Source organism: Miscanthus floridulus, chromosome 5 (genome assembly GCF_019320115.1).
Source record: "Miscanthus floridulus cultivar M001 chromosome 5, ASM1932011v1, whole genome shotgun sequence".
Lineage (NCBI taxonomy): Eukaryota > Viridiplantae > Streptophyta > Magnoliopsida > Poales > Poaceae > Miscanthus > Miscanthus floridulus.
Window position 1 is genome coordinate 57953529 of NC_089584.1, and position 17743 is coordinate 57971271.

Sequence of the window (17743 nt, forward strand, 5' to 3'; positions counted from 1 at the left end):
CGCCTCTGCTTCGTCAACACGCAGACGTCACAGAGCTGCTCCACATGGTCGAGGCACAGCAGGCCTCGCACCATCTCCGTGGCACTGAGCCGCTTCAGGGCCTCGAAGTGAAGGTGCCCGAAACGCTCGTGCCACTGCCACGCCTCGTCGTCCCGACGAGCAGCGAGACAGAGGGGTTGTGCCACCCGCACGTTAAGGACGTAGAGTCGATTTGCGCTTCTGGATACCTTGGCGAGAAGGCGGCGACGACGATCCCAAATCTTCATGACTCCATCCTCAACCACCACACGCGAACCGTTCTCATCCAGCTGTCCCAAGCTGATGATGGAGTTCCTCAACGCGGGGATGTAGTAGACTCCGGTGAGCAGCCTGTGCTCACCAGACACGGTGGTGAAGATGACGGAGCCGACGCCCTTGATCTCCACGCCGGAGGCATCCCCAAACTTGACGGAGCCTCGGACGCTAGAGTCAAGCTCAGTGAAGAACTCCCGTCGACCGGTCATGTGATGGGTGGAGCCGGTGTCGAGGCACCACCCGTCAGTCTTGTCGTTGCCGGAGCCGTCGCCGAGGAGGGCGTGTGCTTTTGGCTCGTCAAGGTGGAGGAGAGCCGCTGCGGCCGGTGCCGCTGGAGGTAGCTCGATGCTTGCATGTGCCATGAACAGAGCCAGCACCTCCTCCGCCTGTGCGACGTGGGCCTGGCTGCGTCGTGGCTGTCGACAGTCCTTGGCCCAATGGCCAAGCTGGCCGTAGTTGTGGCAGGCGTCGTCTCGTGCCCGCTTGTGCCTGCCGGCGGCGCCGCCCTGGGCGCCTCAGCGGGCATCACCCTCTGCACGTCCTCGAGCCCCGGCCTGGGCGTCTCTGCGCGCCTTGCACGGCTTGCCACGCTTGCGGCCGCCTGTCGCGGAAGAAGGCTCCCCCTTCTTTCGGTCACCTTGGCTGGCTAGCCACTGCTCCCGAGTGAGAAGGAGCTTCCCGCTAGTGGTGATGGGCCCTGAAAGGGACTGTGGCTCATCGTTGTCGACGACCTTGAGGCGACCTATCGCCTCCTCAATCGACATCGTGGAGACATCCAGCAGAGACTCGATCGAGCGAGCCATCTGCTTGTACTTCTCGGGGACGTAGCGGAAGAGCTTTTCAACAGCTCTCTCCTCGCCGTAGGTGTCATCGCCGAACTGCACCATCTTCTGCAACAGTGTTGAGACGAAGAGTGAAGTCATCAACGTCCTCACCTGGCTTGAAGGCCAGGTTCTCCCACTTCTTGCGAAGTGCCTGTAGTGTGGACTTGCGGGCGCGGGTCGCTGCCGATGCGTGCCGCAGCGATGGCGTCCCAAGCCTCCTTGGCAGTCCGCTTGTTGGTAAGCGAGAACTGCATCTCGGGCGGGACTGCAGCGATGAGGGCATCCAGCGCCCGTCGATCCTGGTCGTAGTCGACGTCGCCGTACCATACTGCCTCCCACATGTGCCGCCCCTGGAGCTTTACCCTCATCACCGCAGCCCACTCGACGTAGTTGGTCTTGGTGAGGGTAGGCCACCCACCGCAGGGGCCGACGTCCCTGACAATAGCCTGGAAACCGTGGTAACCATCGTACCGATCCGGGGAGAGAGCCACGCTGCCTGTGAAGGTCGCGCTCTCCATCGACCCGTCCGCCACCGTTGTCGTGCGCACCTCCTCCAGGAGCGCCACCGCCATGCGCGCCTCCTCCAGGAGCGCCGCCGGCGCGTCCGCGCCTGTCTAGGCTGCCGCCGCGCTCGTGGGCGTGCGCGGCTCCTCCAGGAGCGCCGCCAGCGCGTCCGCGCCTGTCTGGGCTGCCGCCACGCTCGTGGGCGTGCGCGCCTCCTCCAGGAGCGCCGCCAGCGCGTCCGCGCCTGTCTGGGCTACCGCCACACTCGTGGGCGTGCGCGGCTGCCCACTGCGCCACCCGCGCTCGCGCTGCCTCCCTCTCTAGCAGCTCGAGGTCCGCGTCGGCGGTGTCGTCAGCGGAAATGGAGCTGCCGATGCTGCCGCGCAGAGCCTCGACCTCCGCTACCACCGCACGCGCTACATCCGCCGCCGCCACTACTTCCGCCTCCGCTCTGGCTGCTGCCAGCTCCGCCGCTGCCAGCCTCGACGCCCTTGCCGCCGCCGCAGCGGTCTCTACCGCCGCTCGCTCGCGTTCCTCTGTCGCGGCAAGTTCGGCCTCCTGCCGACGCCGCGTGCTCGAGGCGACCGAGCGCGGAGACTGCCCTGCGGACATGACGCGCTACCGGAGAGCTGCTGCGTGGGGAGAGGGCTGCTTCAGACGCGCAGAGGGACAGGAATGAACAGGAGCGGCCAGAGGAGCTGTTGCTGCCAATAGCTGGGGCTGTTGTGGTGCTGGGAGAGAAGATGAGCCAGAGATGCTCAGGCTACAGGATAATACGGCTCTGATACCAGTTGTTAGTCGCTGAATTCTTACTCTTGGTACTAGCAGAATTCTTACTCTCATCGAGAGAGGATGACACTAGGAGTTGGAGCAATTTTCTGATTTATTTACAAATGCCATGCCCACCTGAGGGGTTAGGGATACATATTTATAGGCTGCTAGCCAGCCAAGCATATGCCAAGATGCTAGTCTAAGATGCTAATATGCTGTCCTAATATGTTATCCTCTAAGATGTTGTCCTAAGATGCTGTCCTAGCTAAAGACCAGCTGCAAGGATGCTGTCCTCTTAGTCAAGATGCTGCTGCAGCCAGCCCCACAAAGACTGCCAACAGAGACTTATCCCATCAAGCACTACGTGGGAAGGAAGAAGAAAGTTAAGAAAACAGAGAATGACAAACATGCCCCACATGTCAGATGACTCGTCCCATATTTCTGACCTGGAACGGAACGCGAAACAGATCCCATCCCTTGCAACCAAACACGAAACAGGGATGCTCCCGTCCCAAAAAACAGGAATGGAACCATCCAATACCTCGTCTCTAAACCAAACACATGGTAAGTTAACTCGTTCTTGGCAGCTTGAGTGCTTCAATTGTCTGTGCATGTCACTGGTAATCTTATTGTCTGTCATATTTGTCTTTAGGTTCTAGAAGCTCCATATGGTATGGTGGCACAGGCAACTATGCTAGTGCATTGTTCCTTTTTTGTCGAAAACGCAGAAGAGTTGTGTTTCTTTGCATTAAGAAGAAAAGGGGCGAGAACCCTTATAAACGCACACAACATACCAACACAAAAACAAAAAACACAGTTCAGCAAACTTTACTAATGCCAGTGCATTGTTCCTCACAGCAGCTAAAGCTAATACATTGGACATAGTTGAGTCAGAGATTAAAACTGTTGTAGAGGCATCCAATAAAAGCCTGTTGTTTTCTCAATCCATCCAGGACTTGTGTTCCAAAAGAGACCAGGGTGAAAAAAAAGGTTCGATAAGGTGCTCTTCTTTTCTACATGCCTTACTAATGAACTGTGTAGAATGTATTCAGCCATTTATGTGTGCTCATGGAAGGTGTGGATGACGATGATGTCTATGCCGCCTCCAGCGAGGTTGGTGGATGTTGGCTGCGAGGACATCATGGTGCAGAGGCTAGTGGTGGTGGCAGACATGGATCTATGTGTGAAGGTTGCAGCATTGTTCACCTAAACGGCCGTTTAGCCCGCTTACACACCGTTTAAATGCTACACGGTGGTACGCCGTTTCTGTATAATAGGTTGTTTTGACCGTTTAAATGTTCGTTTTGCCCGTTTAAACGTCCGTTTTGCCCAAACAATGGGCTAAACGGCAGGTGACTGACTGTTTATCGTTTAGCGTTTAGGATAACACTAATTGCAAGGAAGCAGTTATCGCACCGCGCAGAGAGTGCAGCACACCTTGAGGTGGCGCGGATACTGGACTAACTGTAGGAGGCATCGGCGGCCAAGGGTCTGGCTGGCAATGCAGCACCATGCACTGAAGCTTTGGTCTTGCAGTTGGCTCTGAACCAGAATCTGCACTATCACCTGTTGTCTCAGATTATTAGCCCGTGCTTTAGATTATGGACTCATATCATTGGGTGTCTTGTATTGTTGATACGTACTCCCTCCGTTCCAAGTTGTAAGTCGTTCTGGCTTTTCTAGATACATTTTTTACTATGTATCTAGATACGTAGCAAAAGCTATGTATCAAGAAAAAGCCAGAACAACTTACAATTTGGAATGCAAGGAGTAATCGTTAAGTGTATGAAGGCCCATCTACTATAGGCCCATGAGGCTATCTATATATAGTTATCTCCACTAATGGAGTGATTATTCTCTCAAATCCCCATGTTAGTAACATGGTACCAAAGCCATGGATTAGTGTTAGGGTTAGAGCTGATCACAGCTATTAATCCACCCACGATCCATTTTTTTTAACCCGCTGGCATCATCATCCTCTATTCAGCCGCACGTGCGGCCATCTTTCGTCCGTCGCTATTGCGAGGACGACATCAGTCACCGTTCGTGCTTTGTTCCAGCACGTCCACTTCATCAATGCGGCGCATATCCTATCCGTGCGCCGTCCGCACAGATGTCTCCGACTCCAACCGTTCTCGTCGTGCATCGCCGCCCGTTCGTGCGGGTTTTTGCGCCCACTGCTTCATCACTACACCTGCCGATGTCCGTCCTTGACTTATGCACCTGCATTTGCTCTGTTCTGGCTAGGCACCTTTCTTGGGTTGAACTCTGCATCTGTCTGGCCCTTGGTGTTGCTCCTCTGCTGGTGCCTGAACAGCTGCTGCTCTCTGCTGCTGTGGTAGTTCTGCAGTGCTACATTGGTGGTAATCCATTTTGTTCTGTTCATTCTCAGCGTTGCTGACATGTTACAACCCACTGCAATTGTCTTTCCTATGAAACTCGATGGCCCTAGTAACTATCGAGAGTGGGCTCTCGCTGCCAAAACTGTATTGAGGGGCCATGGTCTTATGTCTCATTTGACTAAGGATGCTCCAGTTTGTTAAGTGTGAAGATCCTATCTAATAGGCCTATATGCCTATATATAGCCATGAGGCTATCTATATATAGTGACTACTTCACCTGTGGAGATTATCTTCTGAAATCCCCAGGTTAGTATCATGGTATCAGAGACATGGATTAGGGTTAGGATTAGGCTACTCTAATTCACCCACGATCCAATTTTTCTTTACCTTGGGATCCATCCTGTCTCTTCGCGGCGTCGTCCGTCTCGTCTGTTCGGCTCATCGCCGCACATCTGCGCCGTTCGCGCGGCCCGTCGGATCCTTGTCGCGTTCGCGCGGCCCATCGTCGATCCTCCGCGCCGTTCGCGCGGCCCGTCGGATCCTTCTCGACGTTCGCGCGGCCCGTCGTCCCGTCCGTCGCCGATTCTCCGCGCCGTCCGTGCGGTCCTCCTCCGCGCGTCAATTCGCGCGACTCATCGATCCGCGCGAGTCGGTCTTCCGCGCGTTGATCCGCGCGATTCGTCGCCAGATCGTCTTCGTCGTGCCTTGTCCGCTCGGTCTTCCGTGCGAGCAGAGGAGGCCAGGCCGTCCTTGTCGTGCCGCACGAGTGGCTCCGTCTGGACTTCGTGCCCTGCTCGTCCATCAGAGGTTTCTCTGCTCTGCTCTGTTTTTCCTCTGCTGCTGCTGTTGCTGGTCTCCTCTGTTGGCGGTGGTCTGCTCTGTTTTTCTATTCAGTGGTGCTTGTCATCTGCTACTGCTTATCTTGCACAATGTCGCAGTCGCAATTACTATCAAATGCCATTGTTTTTCCTCTGAAACTTGATGGTCCATCTAATTATCGAGAGTGGGCTTTCTCTGTCAAAACTGTTCTGCGTGGACATGGCCTTGCATCTCATCTGACAGATGATCCTCCAACTGACAAGTCGGAGGATGGTTCTGGTGCTGCTGCCGTCACGACTTGGACTAAGGATGATGGCCGAATCATGAGTGCCATAGTCACCAGCATGAAACCCTCACTAATGATGAGCCTTGAGCACCATCAATCTGCTAAGGAGATGTGGGACTACTTGCAGGGGAGATATGTTCAGAACAGTGGTGCACTTTTGCTTACTCTAATGCAAGGACTTCATGATCTTCAGCAGAATGAGATGTCTATCGAGGAGTATTATACTGCTTTTGATCGTCTGATGGGACCTTTTCTTTCCATGGTTCCTAAGTGTGAGGCAGGGTGCTCAGGCTGCTGTGATAAGAAGAATAAGTTCATTGAAAAATTCCTTATATATCAGTTTTGTCATGGTTTGCGGCCTGATTTTGAGTCCAGTCGTAAACAGTTGTTAAATGCTTCCACCACTCCGTCTATTTCTGATGTGTTGTCCGCCTTGATTGCTGAGGAGACACGACTTAATTCTCAGTCTCCTGTATCAGTACCTCACAGTGTTCTGGCAGCCTCTCACAAGACCAATACAGTGAAGGGCAACTCTTTTTCGCCTTGTGTTCATTGCAAGAAGACTACTCACCGTTTAGAAAATTGCTTTGTTCGGTATCCTGAGAAGTTAACTGCTTATCGCTCACGCCATCCCAAGCAGAGTGGTCGTGGCGCCGGTTCCACCCCTACAGGCTCTGTGCCTGCAGGTTCCACCCCTACAGGATCGGTGTCTGTTGCTGCTGCATCACCTGTTACTGCTCCTTCTTGGGTGCTTGATTCAGGAGCCTCTTTTCATGTGTCATCAGATCAGTCACAGCTTGTTGCCTGCAAGCCAATTGCAGATGATGCCTCTATTCAGACAGCAGACGGTACATCCTGCCACATTACTCATCAGGGTTCTCCTTGCACCTCTAATTTTTCTGTACCTAATGTCTCGTTTGTACCTCAGTTGTCCATGAATCTTCTTTCAGTTGGTCAATTAACGGATCACAATTGTTTTGTTGGATTCGATGACTCATCTTGTTTTATTCAGGATTGTCGCACCGGGGCTGTACTTGGGACTAGCCATCGCCGTAGAGGTTCTCATAGCCTCTATGTTCTCGACACTTTACGTCTTCCTCACTCTACTGCCTATGTGTCATCCGCCGCCGCTGCTGCATCTTCATCAAGTACATCGCCATCGACTTCATCTTTCGCCAAGTGGCATCATCGCCTTGGTCATTTATGTGGGTCTCGTTTATCCACCTTAATAAACAAGGGTTGTTTAGGTCCTACATCCATTGAGTCTAGTTTTCAGTGTAAGGGTTGCAAGCTTGGAAAACAGCTGCAGCTCCCATATTCTACTAGTACTTCTCATTCAGCTAGACCTTTTGATATTATTCATTCTGATGTATGGGGTCCTGCACCTTTCGCTTCCAAAGGTGGTCATAAATACTATGTTATTTTTGTTGATGATCATTCTCGATATACTTGGATTTACTTTATGAAACATCGCTCTCAGTTGTGCTCTACTTATCAAAATTTTGCTCACATGGTGCACACACAATTTTCCACCCCCATTCGAGTTTTTCGTTCAGATTCTGGTGGAGAGTATTTATCTCACACCTTTCGCCAATTTTTGACCTCTGAAGGCACTCTTGCTCAGCTTTCTTGTCCTGGCGCGCATGCTCAAAATGGGGTTGCTGAACGGAAACACCGCCATATCATAGAGACTGCCCGCACACTTCTTATTGCATCTTTTGTTCCTTCTCATTTTTGGGGAGAAGCTGTGTCCACTTCTATTTATCTCATCAACAGACAACCATCATCAAAATTGTCTGGTCAGTGTCCTGGTGAGGTTCTTTTTGGTACTCCTCCTGACTATGACCACCTTCGGGTTTTTTGCTACACTTGCTATGTCCTACTTGCACCTCGTGAGCGGACTAAGTTGACTGCTCAGTCAGTTGAGTGTGTTTTTCTGGGATACAGTCCTGAGCATAAGGGTTATCGTTGTTATGACGCCTCCTCTCGCCGCATTCGTATATCTCGTGATGTCACTTTCGTTGAGGATCGTCCTTTCTTTTATAACCCTTCTACTCAACCATCCCGTAGTTGTACAGAGTCAACATCCTTTCTGTGTCTTCCTCCTATACTTAGTGATGTTGACCCTCCTACACAACCCGTGTCTTCCAGCCCACCTAACACTTCTGTATCTTCTCCTGACACTTTTGAAACTCCTCCACTTACTCATGTCGACCCTCCACTTACCAATGTCGATCCTCCCCCACTTTCTGAACCTTTGTCTTGTCAACCTCCGGTCCAGCAGCTCCCATCCTTTGACAAACCACCAGTCCACAAATACTACACTCGTCGTCCCCAAATCCCCACAGCCACTTCTTCGGCCAGTCCTGCTACTCCCGATGTTGATAGTTCTGTTAATTCTGATGAGTCATGTGCTTTTTCTGATGAATCACAGGGTGGTCTGAGATATAATCTACGAGACCGTGCTACTATTGGGCCTCCTGACAAATATGGTTTTCCTCGTGTCACTGCTGTTGTGGAAGAGCCAACCACTTATCGAGAGGCCTCTAGCATTCCAGAATGGCAACTTGCTATGTGTGAGGAACTTGCTGCACTTGATCGTACAGGGACCTGGGATATTGTTCCATTACCATCGCATGCTGTGCCTATTACATCCAAGTGGGTCTTCAAGATTAAAACCAAGTCGGATGGTTCTATTGAGCGATATAAGGCCCGTCTAGTTGCTAGAGGTTTTCAGCAAACTCAGGGCCGAGATTATGATGAGACATTTGCACCTGTTGCTCATATGACTACTGTTCGTACTTTAATTGCAGTGGCCGCTGCTTCTTCTTGGACAATCTCTCAGATGGATGTTAAAAATGCCTTTCTTCATGGTGATTTAAATGAAGAAGTTTACATGCAACCACCTCCAGGTGTTAGTGCCCCTCCAGGTTATGTTTGTCGTCTTCGTCGCGCTTTATATGGTCTTAAACAGGCTCCTCGTGCTTGGTTTGAGCGCTTTGTCTTTGTCATTCGGGCTGCTGGTTTTTCACCTAGTGATCATGACCCTGCCTTATTTATCCACCTCTCCTCACGTGGACGTACTTTGCTTCTTTTATATGTTGATGATATATTGATTACGGGTGACGATGCAGACCACATTTCTTATGTCAAGCAGCAACTTGGTGCACAATTTCAAATGTCGGATTTAGGTCATCTCAGTTATTTCCTAGGCATTGAGGTCAAACAGTCTGCAAAGGGTTGCTATCTTTCTCAGTCCAAGTACATACAAGACCTTATTACTCGTTCAGGCATCACTGACCATCGGACAGCTGCGACACCTATGGATCTTCATTTGCAGCTTCGTCCCACTGATGGTACTCCTCTTAAGGATCCATCTCGATATCGGCATATTGTGGGCAGCCTTGTTTATCTCACTGTTACTCGACCTGATATTGCCCATGCCGTCCATATTTTGAGTCAGTTTGTGAGTGCTCCTACGACCGTTCATTTTGGCCATTTACTTCGTGTCTTACGGTACTTGAGGGGGACATCATCTCGCAGCTTATTCTATGCCCGTGACAGTCCGCTTCAGCTTCATGCTTACTCGGACTCCACTTGGGCGAGTGACCCAACAGATCGTTGCTCTATCACAGGGTACTGTATTCTTCTTGGATCCTCTCCTATTGCATGGAAGTCCAAGAAACAAGCTGCTGTATCTCGTTCTAGTGCAGAGGCAGAACTTCGAGCACTTGCCACCACTACTGCAGAAATCGTATGGCTTCGATGGTTGTTGACTGATTTCGGAATTTCTTGTGATGCTGCCACACCTCTTCTATGCGATAATACAGGAGCTATACAGATTGCCAATGATCCTGTGAAGCATGAACTTACCAAGCATATTGGCGTCGATGCTTTCTTCACTCGCTCTCATTGTAATCAGCATACCATTGCTCTTCAATATGTGCCATCCGAGCTGCAATTAGCTGACTTCTTCACTAAAGCGCAAACTAGAGAGCAACATCGGCTTCATTTGCTCAAACTCAATGCTTCAGATCCTCCATTTCCACCTTGAGTTTGAAGGGGGGTGTTAAGTGTGAAGATCCTATCTAATAGGCCTATATGCCTATATATAGCCATGAGGCTATCTATATATAGTGACTCCTTCACCTGTGGAGATTATCTTCTGAAATCCCCAGGTTAGTATCACAGTTGACACATCAAAGGATGTCTCTGGTGCTGATGCAGTCACAGCTTGGACCAATGATGTACGTGTCATGAGTGCTATTGTCACCAGTATGAGCACTTGCGACTACTACTTCAGAGATTGTATGACTCCGATGGTTGTTGGCCGATTTTGGTATTTCTTGTGATGCCCCCACACACTTCTCTGTGATAATACAGGAGCCATACAGATTGCTAATGATCCTGTTAAGCAACATCGACTTCATTTAATAAAACGGAATGGTTCAAATCCTCTAGTTCCAGCTTGAGTTTGAAGGGGAGTGTCAAGTGTATGAAGGTCCATCTACTATAGGCCCATATGGCCCATGAGGCTCTCTATATATGGTTATCTCCACTAATCGAGCGATTATTCTCTCTCATATCCCCAGGTTAGTAACAGTAATTAGGTTCCCATTATTGTTCTGACGCCTGCAATGATTTTAGTTAATTTCATCATCAACTGCAAATGTTTGTGCTTACAATATTTGTTCTTTATGTTTACTTTCAGGCAAGAAAAAGTGAACATATTACAGAGTGGATTGCTTTGTGAAATGCGAATGGAGGGAGGGGGGGGGGGGGGGGGGGGGGGGGGGGGGGGGGGGGGGTGTAGAGGTTCAGAAGAAAAGAGGCAGGGCATTTAGACATTTCCCATGGTCTATACAGCCACCGTCAATTGATTCTATAGAAAGAGGCGATGGGCTAAAAAATAGTCAATGGGATCGAGACAAATACAAGCAAATTATTGGTTGTTAGATTTAAAACTATAAAAGATATAATATCGTTTAAATTTTTATGCCTGCAGCAACACACGGGCCAATACCTAGTAATAACATAAAATATCCAACTTCTTTGTTCACATTACTTCTGTGATTCCTTACTTTTATCTTATCCATCAAGATGTAGAGCCTATTATCACCTTAGATTTATTTGCGCAAGGTAAAACCCAAACTAAATTATCTGGTTGCTTACTACACATGCTAATAGCACAGTGTTATCATGTTATCCAATTAGTCGTGATTAGTCATCCTTATTGGTCCTTGCACTTCAACTAGGTAGTCCGAGCCTCCGAGGTGACTCGGACAATCAGAAACAAAGTCATCCAATTAGTCTCTGATCCATCATGACAAGTCGTCCGATTACTGCATGGACGACTAGTTTGTGACTTGTGACTGAGCTGGCTAGGCAGCTAGCAAACTTGGGATTTTTATTTTTAGCACAATAGGGTTATCAAGCTGAGGCAGCAGCACCTTATCCTCCCCAGTCTGGACACTTCTGTAGCCACACTCAGTTTCTCTTCCTCGTCGCTGCCCTTCCCTGAGCTTACGTGCACCACCCCTGCATTTCCTGAGGTAGTATGCCAGTCATCCTCTTCTGTGCCACGCACCACCTCCTTTTACCTGCCTACCACCACCTCTTCAGTGCAGCTTGACAACTCCGCTGAATTAGGGACACCTCATCCTACTCTGATGATTAGCCACCCCTCTTTCCCACTACTTTGCTACGTTTCTAGTTGTTCTGCTGTTTCCCTGGGACCCTCAACTTGAAGCAGGTGGTGCTACTGATGCTGCAGGATCATCAGCTGCATCAGGAGCTGCTGCCTCACCTTCCTTAGGCCCTGTTTGGATACCCTATGATTATAATAATCAGATTATATAATCATATTTTGATCCTAACAGGATGGATTAGATGAAGGATTATTATAATCAAAACCCCTGATTACCATAATCCCATAATCCAGGTGAGACCAGGTTTTAGGAGCTTATGGATAGTCTTTGCCCTCCAATCAATTGTCCAACTTGCCAGACTAAAGGATAAAGATAGGATTTTCTCACTTTAACCAACAATAATCTAGGGACCCAAACACTCTGATTATTATAATCCTTAATCCTGATTATAACAATCATGCGCATAATCCAGATTAGCTGTGATCTAAACAAGCCCTTAGTTGCTCTAGATGGTGCACCCGTAGCAGATATACATACTGGCCAGGAAACCAGTGTATGTAGACAGGAAAACTATACTGCCGACAGAGCGCGACTAGTCGACTATCAACCTGATCGATACCTAATCATGATTAGCCTGCTGATCGGTGCTCCAGTGACTAGGCTCGATTATACGATTTGAAAACATTGCTGTAGCATAGCATCTATTAGCCAATGACTCTGGAATGTAAGGGCCTGTTTCGTTCGTGCCTAACATTGCCACGTCACATGTTACTCATGCCACAATTTCTTAGGCAGTTGTTTGGTTCACTACTGCAACTATGGCACGCCACACTTTCTTAGCACCTTGTCCCGCACGTCATAGACTTATTTCTTTGCCAAACTTTGCCACAAGTGGCTTTAATTTTGTTCGCCACACTTTCTATGGCAGACACAGTTTGTCTAAGGTAAGGTGTGGCAAACTATCAACCAACAGGGCCTAAATAAAGAATTATCAGGGTACGAGCAGCATAATAAAAATCAATCAAAAGTGCATGACTTACCATGCATGGGCAGATAAAATAAAAAGAAAAATGACATGTTAAGACAGTTGTTGAAGTACAAATAAGGAGTCACCTCATGTTGTGTCTCTGAATTCACATGATTCTCACACCGAATACCTCGGAAATATAATTCACCACCAGAGAATTGTTTTCCAAGGCAAACATTTAATGTAACTTCTGAATCATCCACATGAAAACCTACAAAAGCAAATGTTAACAGTTCAGAAACCAAAAAAAAAAGATATCCCACTTGTTCAAATTGTCCTGGTTCAAAAGTAGGCCTCGACGAGAGTGCTAAGAGACAGTTCTGGGAAGACTTAGATGGCCTGGTTAGAGCTATACCTAGTAGTGAGAAGCTTTTTATAGGAGGAGATCTTAATGGGCATGTAGGTACTACAAGCGCAAGTTTCGAGGCAGTTCATGGAGGTTTTGGGTATGGTAGTAGGAATCAGGAGGGGGAGGAAGTTCTGGACTTCGCGGTAGCTTTTGACCTGATGATAGCCAACACTTTCTTTAGAAAGAGAGAATCTCATCTAGTGACCTTCAGTAGCGGACAACACTGTAGCCAGATTGACTTTGTCCTCGCAAGAAGAAAGGACAAACGAGCATGCTTGGATTGCAAGGTGATACCAGGGGAGTGTGTTGTTTCTCAACATAAGCTTTTGGTGGCAGATTTTCGTTTTCAGGTGCGTGCCCGTAGGGATAAACAAGCTAAGATTGAAAGAACAAAGTAGTGGAAACTGAAAGGGGAGACGTCAGAGGTATTTAGGGAAAGGGTTATCAAAGAGGGCTCTTGGAAGGAAGAAGACGACATAAACAACATGTGGGACAAGATGGCAACCAACATTCGGAAGGTAGCCTCAGAGGTGTGTGGAGTAACCAAAGGAAGGGGACGCGAGGCTAAAGATACTTGGTGGTGGAACGAGGAAGTCCAAAGGGCTATTAAGGAGAAGAAAGAATGCTATAGACGCTTGTACCATGACAGGAGTGTGGACAACATAGAGAAGTACAAGGTGGCAAAGAAGACTGCAAAGCGAGCTGTAAGTGTGGCAAAGGGTAGAGCGTACGAAGATCTTTACCAACATTTGAGTACGAAGGAAGGAGAGAAGGACATTTATAGGATGGCTAGGGTTCGTGAGATAAAGACACGGGATTTCAACCAAGTTAAGTGCATTAAGGATGAAAAGGAGCATCTCTTGGTGAAGGAGGATGAGATCCGACATCGATGGCAAGAGTATTTTGATAAATTGTTCAATGGTGAGAATATGGACACAACCTTTCAGTTGGATGACTCTTTTGATGACACCAATAGGCCCTTTGTGCGGAGAATACAAGAATCTGAGGTCAGAGAGGCGTTGAAAAGGATGAAAGGAGGTAAGGTGATGGGACCGGATGGTATCCCAATCGAGGTGTGGAGATGCCTCGGGGACATAGCTATAGTATGGCTAACCAAGCTGTTCAACCATATTTTTCGATCAAACAAGATGCCTGATGAGTGGAAGAGAAGTATATTGGTACCGATCTACAAGAATAAAGGGGATATTTAAAGTTGTACGAATTACCGGGGAATTAAGTTGATGAGCCATACTATGAAGTTATGGGAGAGTTATTGAGCATCGCTTGAGAGCAATAACGCGGATCTCTATGAACCAATTTGGTTTCATGCCCGGAAGGTCAACCATGGAAGCCATTTTCTTAGTAAGACAAGTTATGGAGCGATATAGGGAGAAGAAGGACCTACACATGGTTTTTATTGACTTGGAGAAGGCTTATGATAAAATACTAAGGAATGTTATGTGGTGGGCTTTGGACAAACATAAAGTCCCAACGAAGTACGTCGGGCTCATTAAGGACATGTACAACAATGTTGTGACTAGAGTTCGAACAAGTGATGGAGACACGGATGACTTCCCGATTAGGATAGGACTACATCAAGGGTCAGCTTTGAGCCCTTATTTGTTTGCTTTAGTGATGGATGAGGTCACAAGGGACATACAAGGGGACATCCCTTGGTGTATGCTTTTCGCGGACGATGTAGTGCTAGTTGATGAAAGCCGGACAGGAGTGAATCAGAAACTGAAGTTATGGCGGAAAACTTTGGAGTCCAAAGGTTTTAGACTCAGTAGAACTAAAACTGAGTATATGAGATGTGACTTCGGCACTACTACTCGGGAGGAGGAAGATGTTAGTTTGGAAGGTCAAGTAGTGCCTAGGAAGGATACCTTTCGATATTTAGGATCAATGCTACAGAGGGACGGGAATATTGATGAAGATGTTAGCCATAGAATCAAAGCAGGGTGGATGAAGTGGCGGCAAGCGTCTGAGGTCCTATGTGACAAAAGGGTACCACAGAAGCTAAAAGGCAAGTTTTATAGGACGATGATTAGACCTGCTATGTTGTATGGTGCAGAATGTTGGCCTACAAAAAGACGACATGTTCAACAGCTAAGTGTCGCGGAAATGCGTATGTTGCGTTGGATTTGCGGTCATACAAGAAGGGATCGAGTTCGGAACGATGATATACGTGAGAGATTAGGGGTAGCGCCAATTGAAGAAAAGCTTATCCAACACCGGTTGAGATGATTTGGTCATGTGCAACGGAGACCTCTAGATGCACCAGTGCGCAGTGGAATCCTAAGTCAGGATAGTAACATGAAGAGAGGCAGAGGAAGACCGTTGACTTGGGTAGAGGCAATAAAAGGAGACTTGAAAAGATGGAATATACCCAAAGACTTAGCCTTAGATAGGAGTGCTTGGAAGACAGCTATTCACGTGCCTGAACCTTGATTGCTTCTGATGGGTTTCAACTCTAGCCTACCCCAACTTGTTTGGGACTTAAAGGCTTTGTTGTTGTTGCTGTATCCCACTTGTTCAAATATGTTTATACAGTGAAAAGTAATGGAACATATATTTTGCTTCCATAAGGCGGTACTAATAGAAATATTTATTCGAAATTAAAGTTTGCCTAGAAAGAAGGAAACCATACGTTCATCTTGATATTACAAAGGAAGAAAAAGAAGTATGATAATGAACCTTAGAGAGATTAGCAACGTGGTACATATATGCAGCTATAAGAATTCAACTAATCTTAACATCATAAAATTATATGGTAAGCTAGATTTTCCTGAAAAGCATGAATGCAGGGTACAATTTTCTACTAACTTACTATGTCACATCACTTCTCACAAGAGGCAGAATGGGCTTCCTGCCTTTCGAAGATGTTCAGGGCATAAGGGCTAGAAGATGCAGTTGGAAAATGAATTTAGTTGTCATTAGTTAAAGCTACATACACCAGGACAGAAGATAGTTTAACCAATAGTTCTTAATAAAAAAATTCCTTTGATAATCATCCACCTATAGCATATCAAAGTTTTAATCAAAATTTGTTAAAAGGTAAAAGTTCAAAATAATATCAGATATCTAGTATTTTCAATCATTGCTCTTTTGATTTGTTACCATATAACAGTAAGGATTCTGCTAATAGAAAAAAAAAACATATTTATCTGACGAGTAACCTTTGTATATGCTATATATAAATGATGAAAGAAGGGCGGGCCTGGTGCAAGCGGTAGAGTCTTACCGCCTGTGACCGGAAGGTCCCGGGTTCGAGTCGCAGTCTCCTCGCATTGCACAGGCGAGGGTAAGGCTTGCCACTAACACCCTTCCCCAGACCCCGCACAGAGCAGGAGCTCTCCGCACTGGGTACGCCCTTTTTATATATAAATGATGAAAGAAAATTCACATCTCAATTGTACTTAATTTCTTCTCCAACAAATCTCAAAGAAGGGACAGGCAGTGAGGATTATAGGTGATGCATGTGAGTGCAGAATCACATTTACACATCATGTCCTCAGACATTTAAATTTCTTATTGTCTATGACGAGACATCAGCTTTACTTTCATGATGTTTTGAGTTAGAAAGGTGTAAGACAGTAGGTTCAAAGGCTGGTAACTAGCAACAACTGGATATCCCAGTTATGAAACTTGTGAATAGACTCCATGATTTTTTGTAGGTGATTCCTCCAATAGCATGTACATTCAACTTACATGTGAACCAAAAATATTAAAAGCAAATGAAAAACTTATGACAATGCATTCCTTGGGCACTTCAAGTAAGGTGTTTCTAACTACGAGTTTTCTGGCATTCTTGAATATAGTGCAGGAACGTACCTAGTTCAAGATCCCTGTCTTTCCCATATTCAACAATAAAAGCATGATGGGAGTCCAATGTTCCTCCACCAACCTCAGGATAAAAAACTAAAGATCAACCCAGAGCATAAGATTAATGAGAAACAAGAACTAAAATAAAGTGATTGCTATCTGTAATAATGTAGCAGTCATTCAGACAACCTTTAGAAATTGGAGCTATGAACTGTTCCATGAACTGGTTCAGCATAGCTTCCAGGCCAAAATCATCAAGGACAGCACCATACTTATTCATTGTATTTGGCCTCATTATCTTAAATTTCATAGCATGGACCCATTTTTCAAAGTTCTCTACCTACAAAGGTGCACAAAATTAGAAATTGATGAACAAAGTTTGAAACAAATCTTATTTTTGTCCTTAATATACCATACCTCCTCCAATAACATCTCACAGAAAGTAGGTTGCAACATAGCAAACGAATAAACACCAGGAATTGGCTCAGTCATAATACTTCTAAAGCTTTCTTCTGTATTGCTCCTAACTGCTTCAAGGAATGTTGGTAAGAAGAACACTGAAGGATGCATATTGTATAATTCTTGATGAAGGGGCTGCCAGAAACAAACAAATAAAAGAGGTGAGTTTCTTCTAGAAGAAAAAGAGGAATAAACAATGTTAAGAATGTTACAAATAAGGGAGACTAAAATGGTGACAGTATTGAGGCCCAATGGCAACTATATATAGAGTACAAGAGAGACACAAGAGGGGAAACACTAGACTAGGAGATTACACTAATACCCTTGTGTATTACACCTTAACACCCCCTCTCAAATGCAACATGAATGCAATGTCGATGCATTTGGAGAGTTGACACTATGCGCTAGACTGAAAACAAAAGACTAATACATCCAAAATCTAAAATCAAAGATGTCGTCGTAGAGTGCAACTCTTGGCCAATGTCGATTGTCGATGAAGAAAAAGATCCCCACAAGAGGGTACTGCATTCCTGTACTTCAGGAAATACCTCAAGTCTTCACAAACGGTACTTCAACTCTTCAAATATGAACCTTG

General features: G+C 46.9%; 1 protein-coding gene across 4 annotated transcripts in view; it reads right to left on the reverse strand.

Moving 5' to 3' along the window:
• LOC136449992 (2-oxoglutarate and iron-dependent oxygenase domain-containing protein CP2-like) overlaps positions 1-17298 on the reverse strand; it is a 30073-nt gene extending 12775 nt beyond the window's left edge. Inside the window, exons 1-4 of one of the 4 annotated variants that reach the window (XM_066450242.1) lie at positions 17107-17298; positions 16879-17029; positions 16699-16785; positions 12602-12726 (exon numbers count right to left, since the gene is read on the reverse strand). In XM_066450242.1, the coding sequence (XP_066306339.1) occupies positions 12602-12726; positions 16699-16785; positions 16879-17029; positions 17107-17259 (516 nt within the window). In that variant the 5' untranslated portion in view covers positions 17260-17298. The remainder of the gene's footprint in view (positions 1-12601; positions 12727-16698; positions 16786-16878; positions 17030-17106) is intronic. The other 3 variants (XM_066450241.1, XM_066450244.1, XM_066450243.1) reach the window with 3 other exon arrangements.
• Positions 17299-17743: the final 445 nt, after the last annotated feature.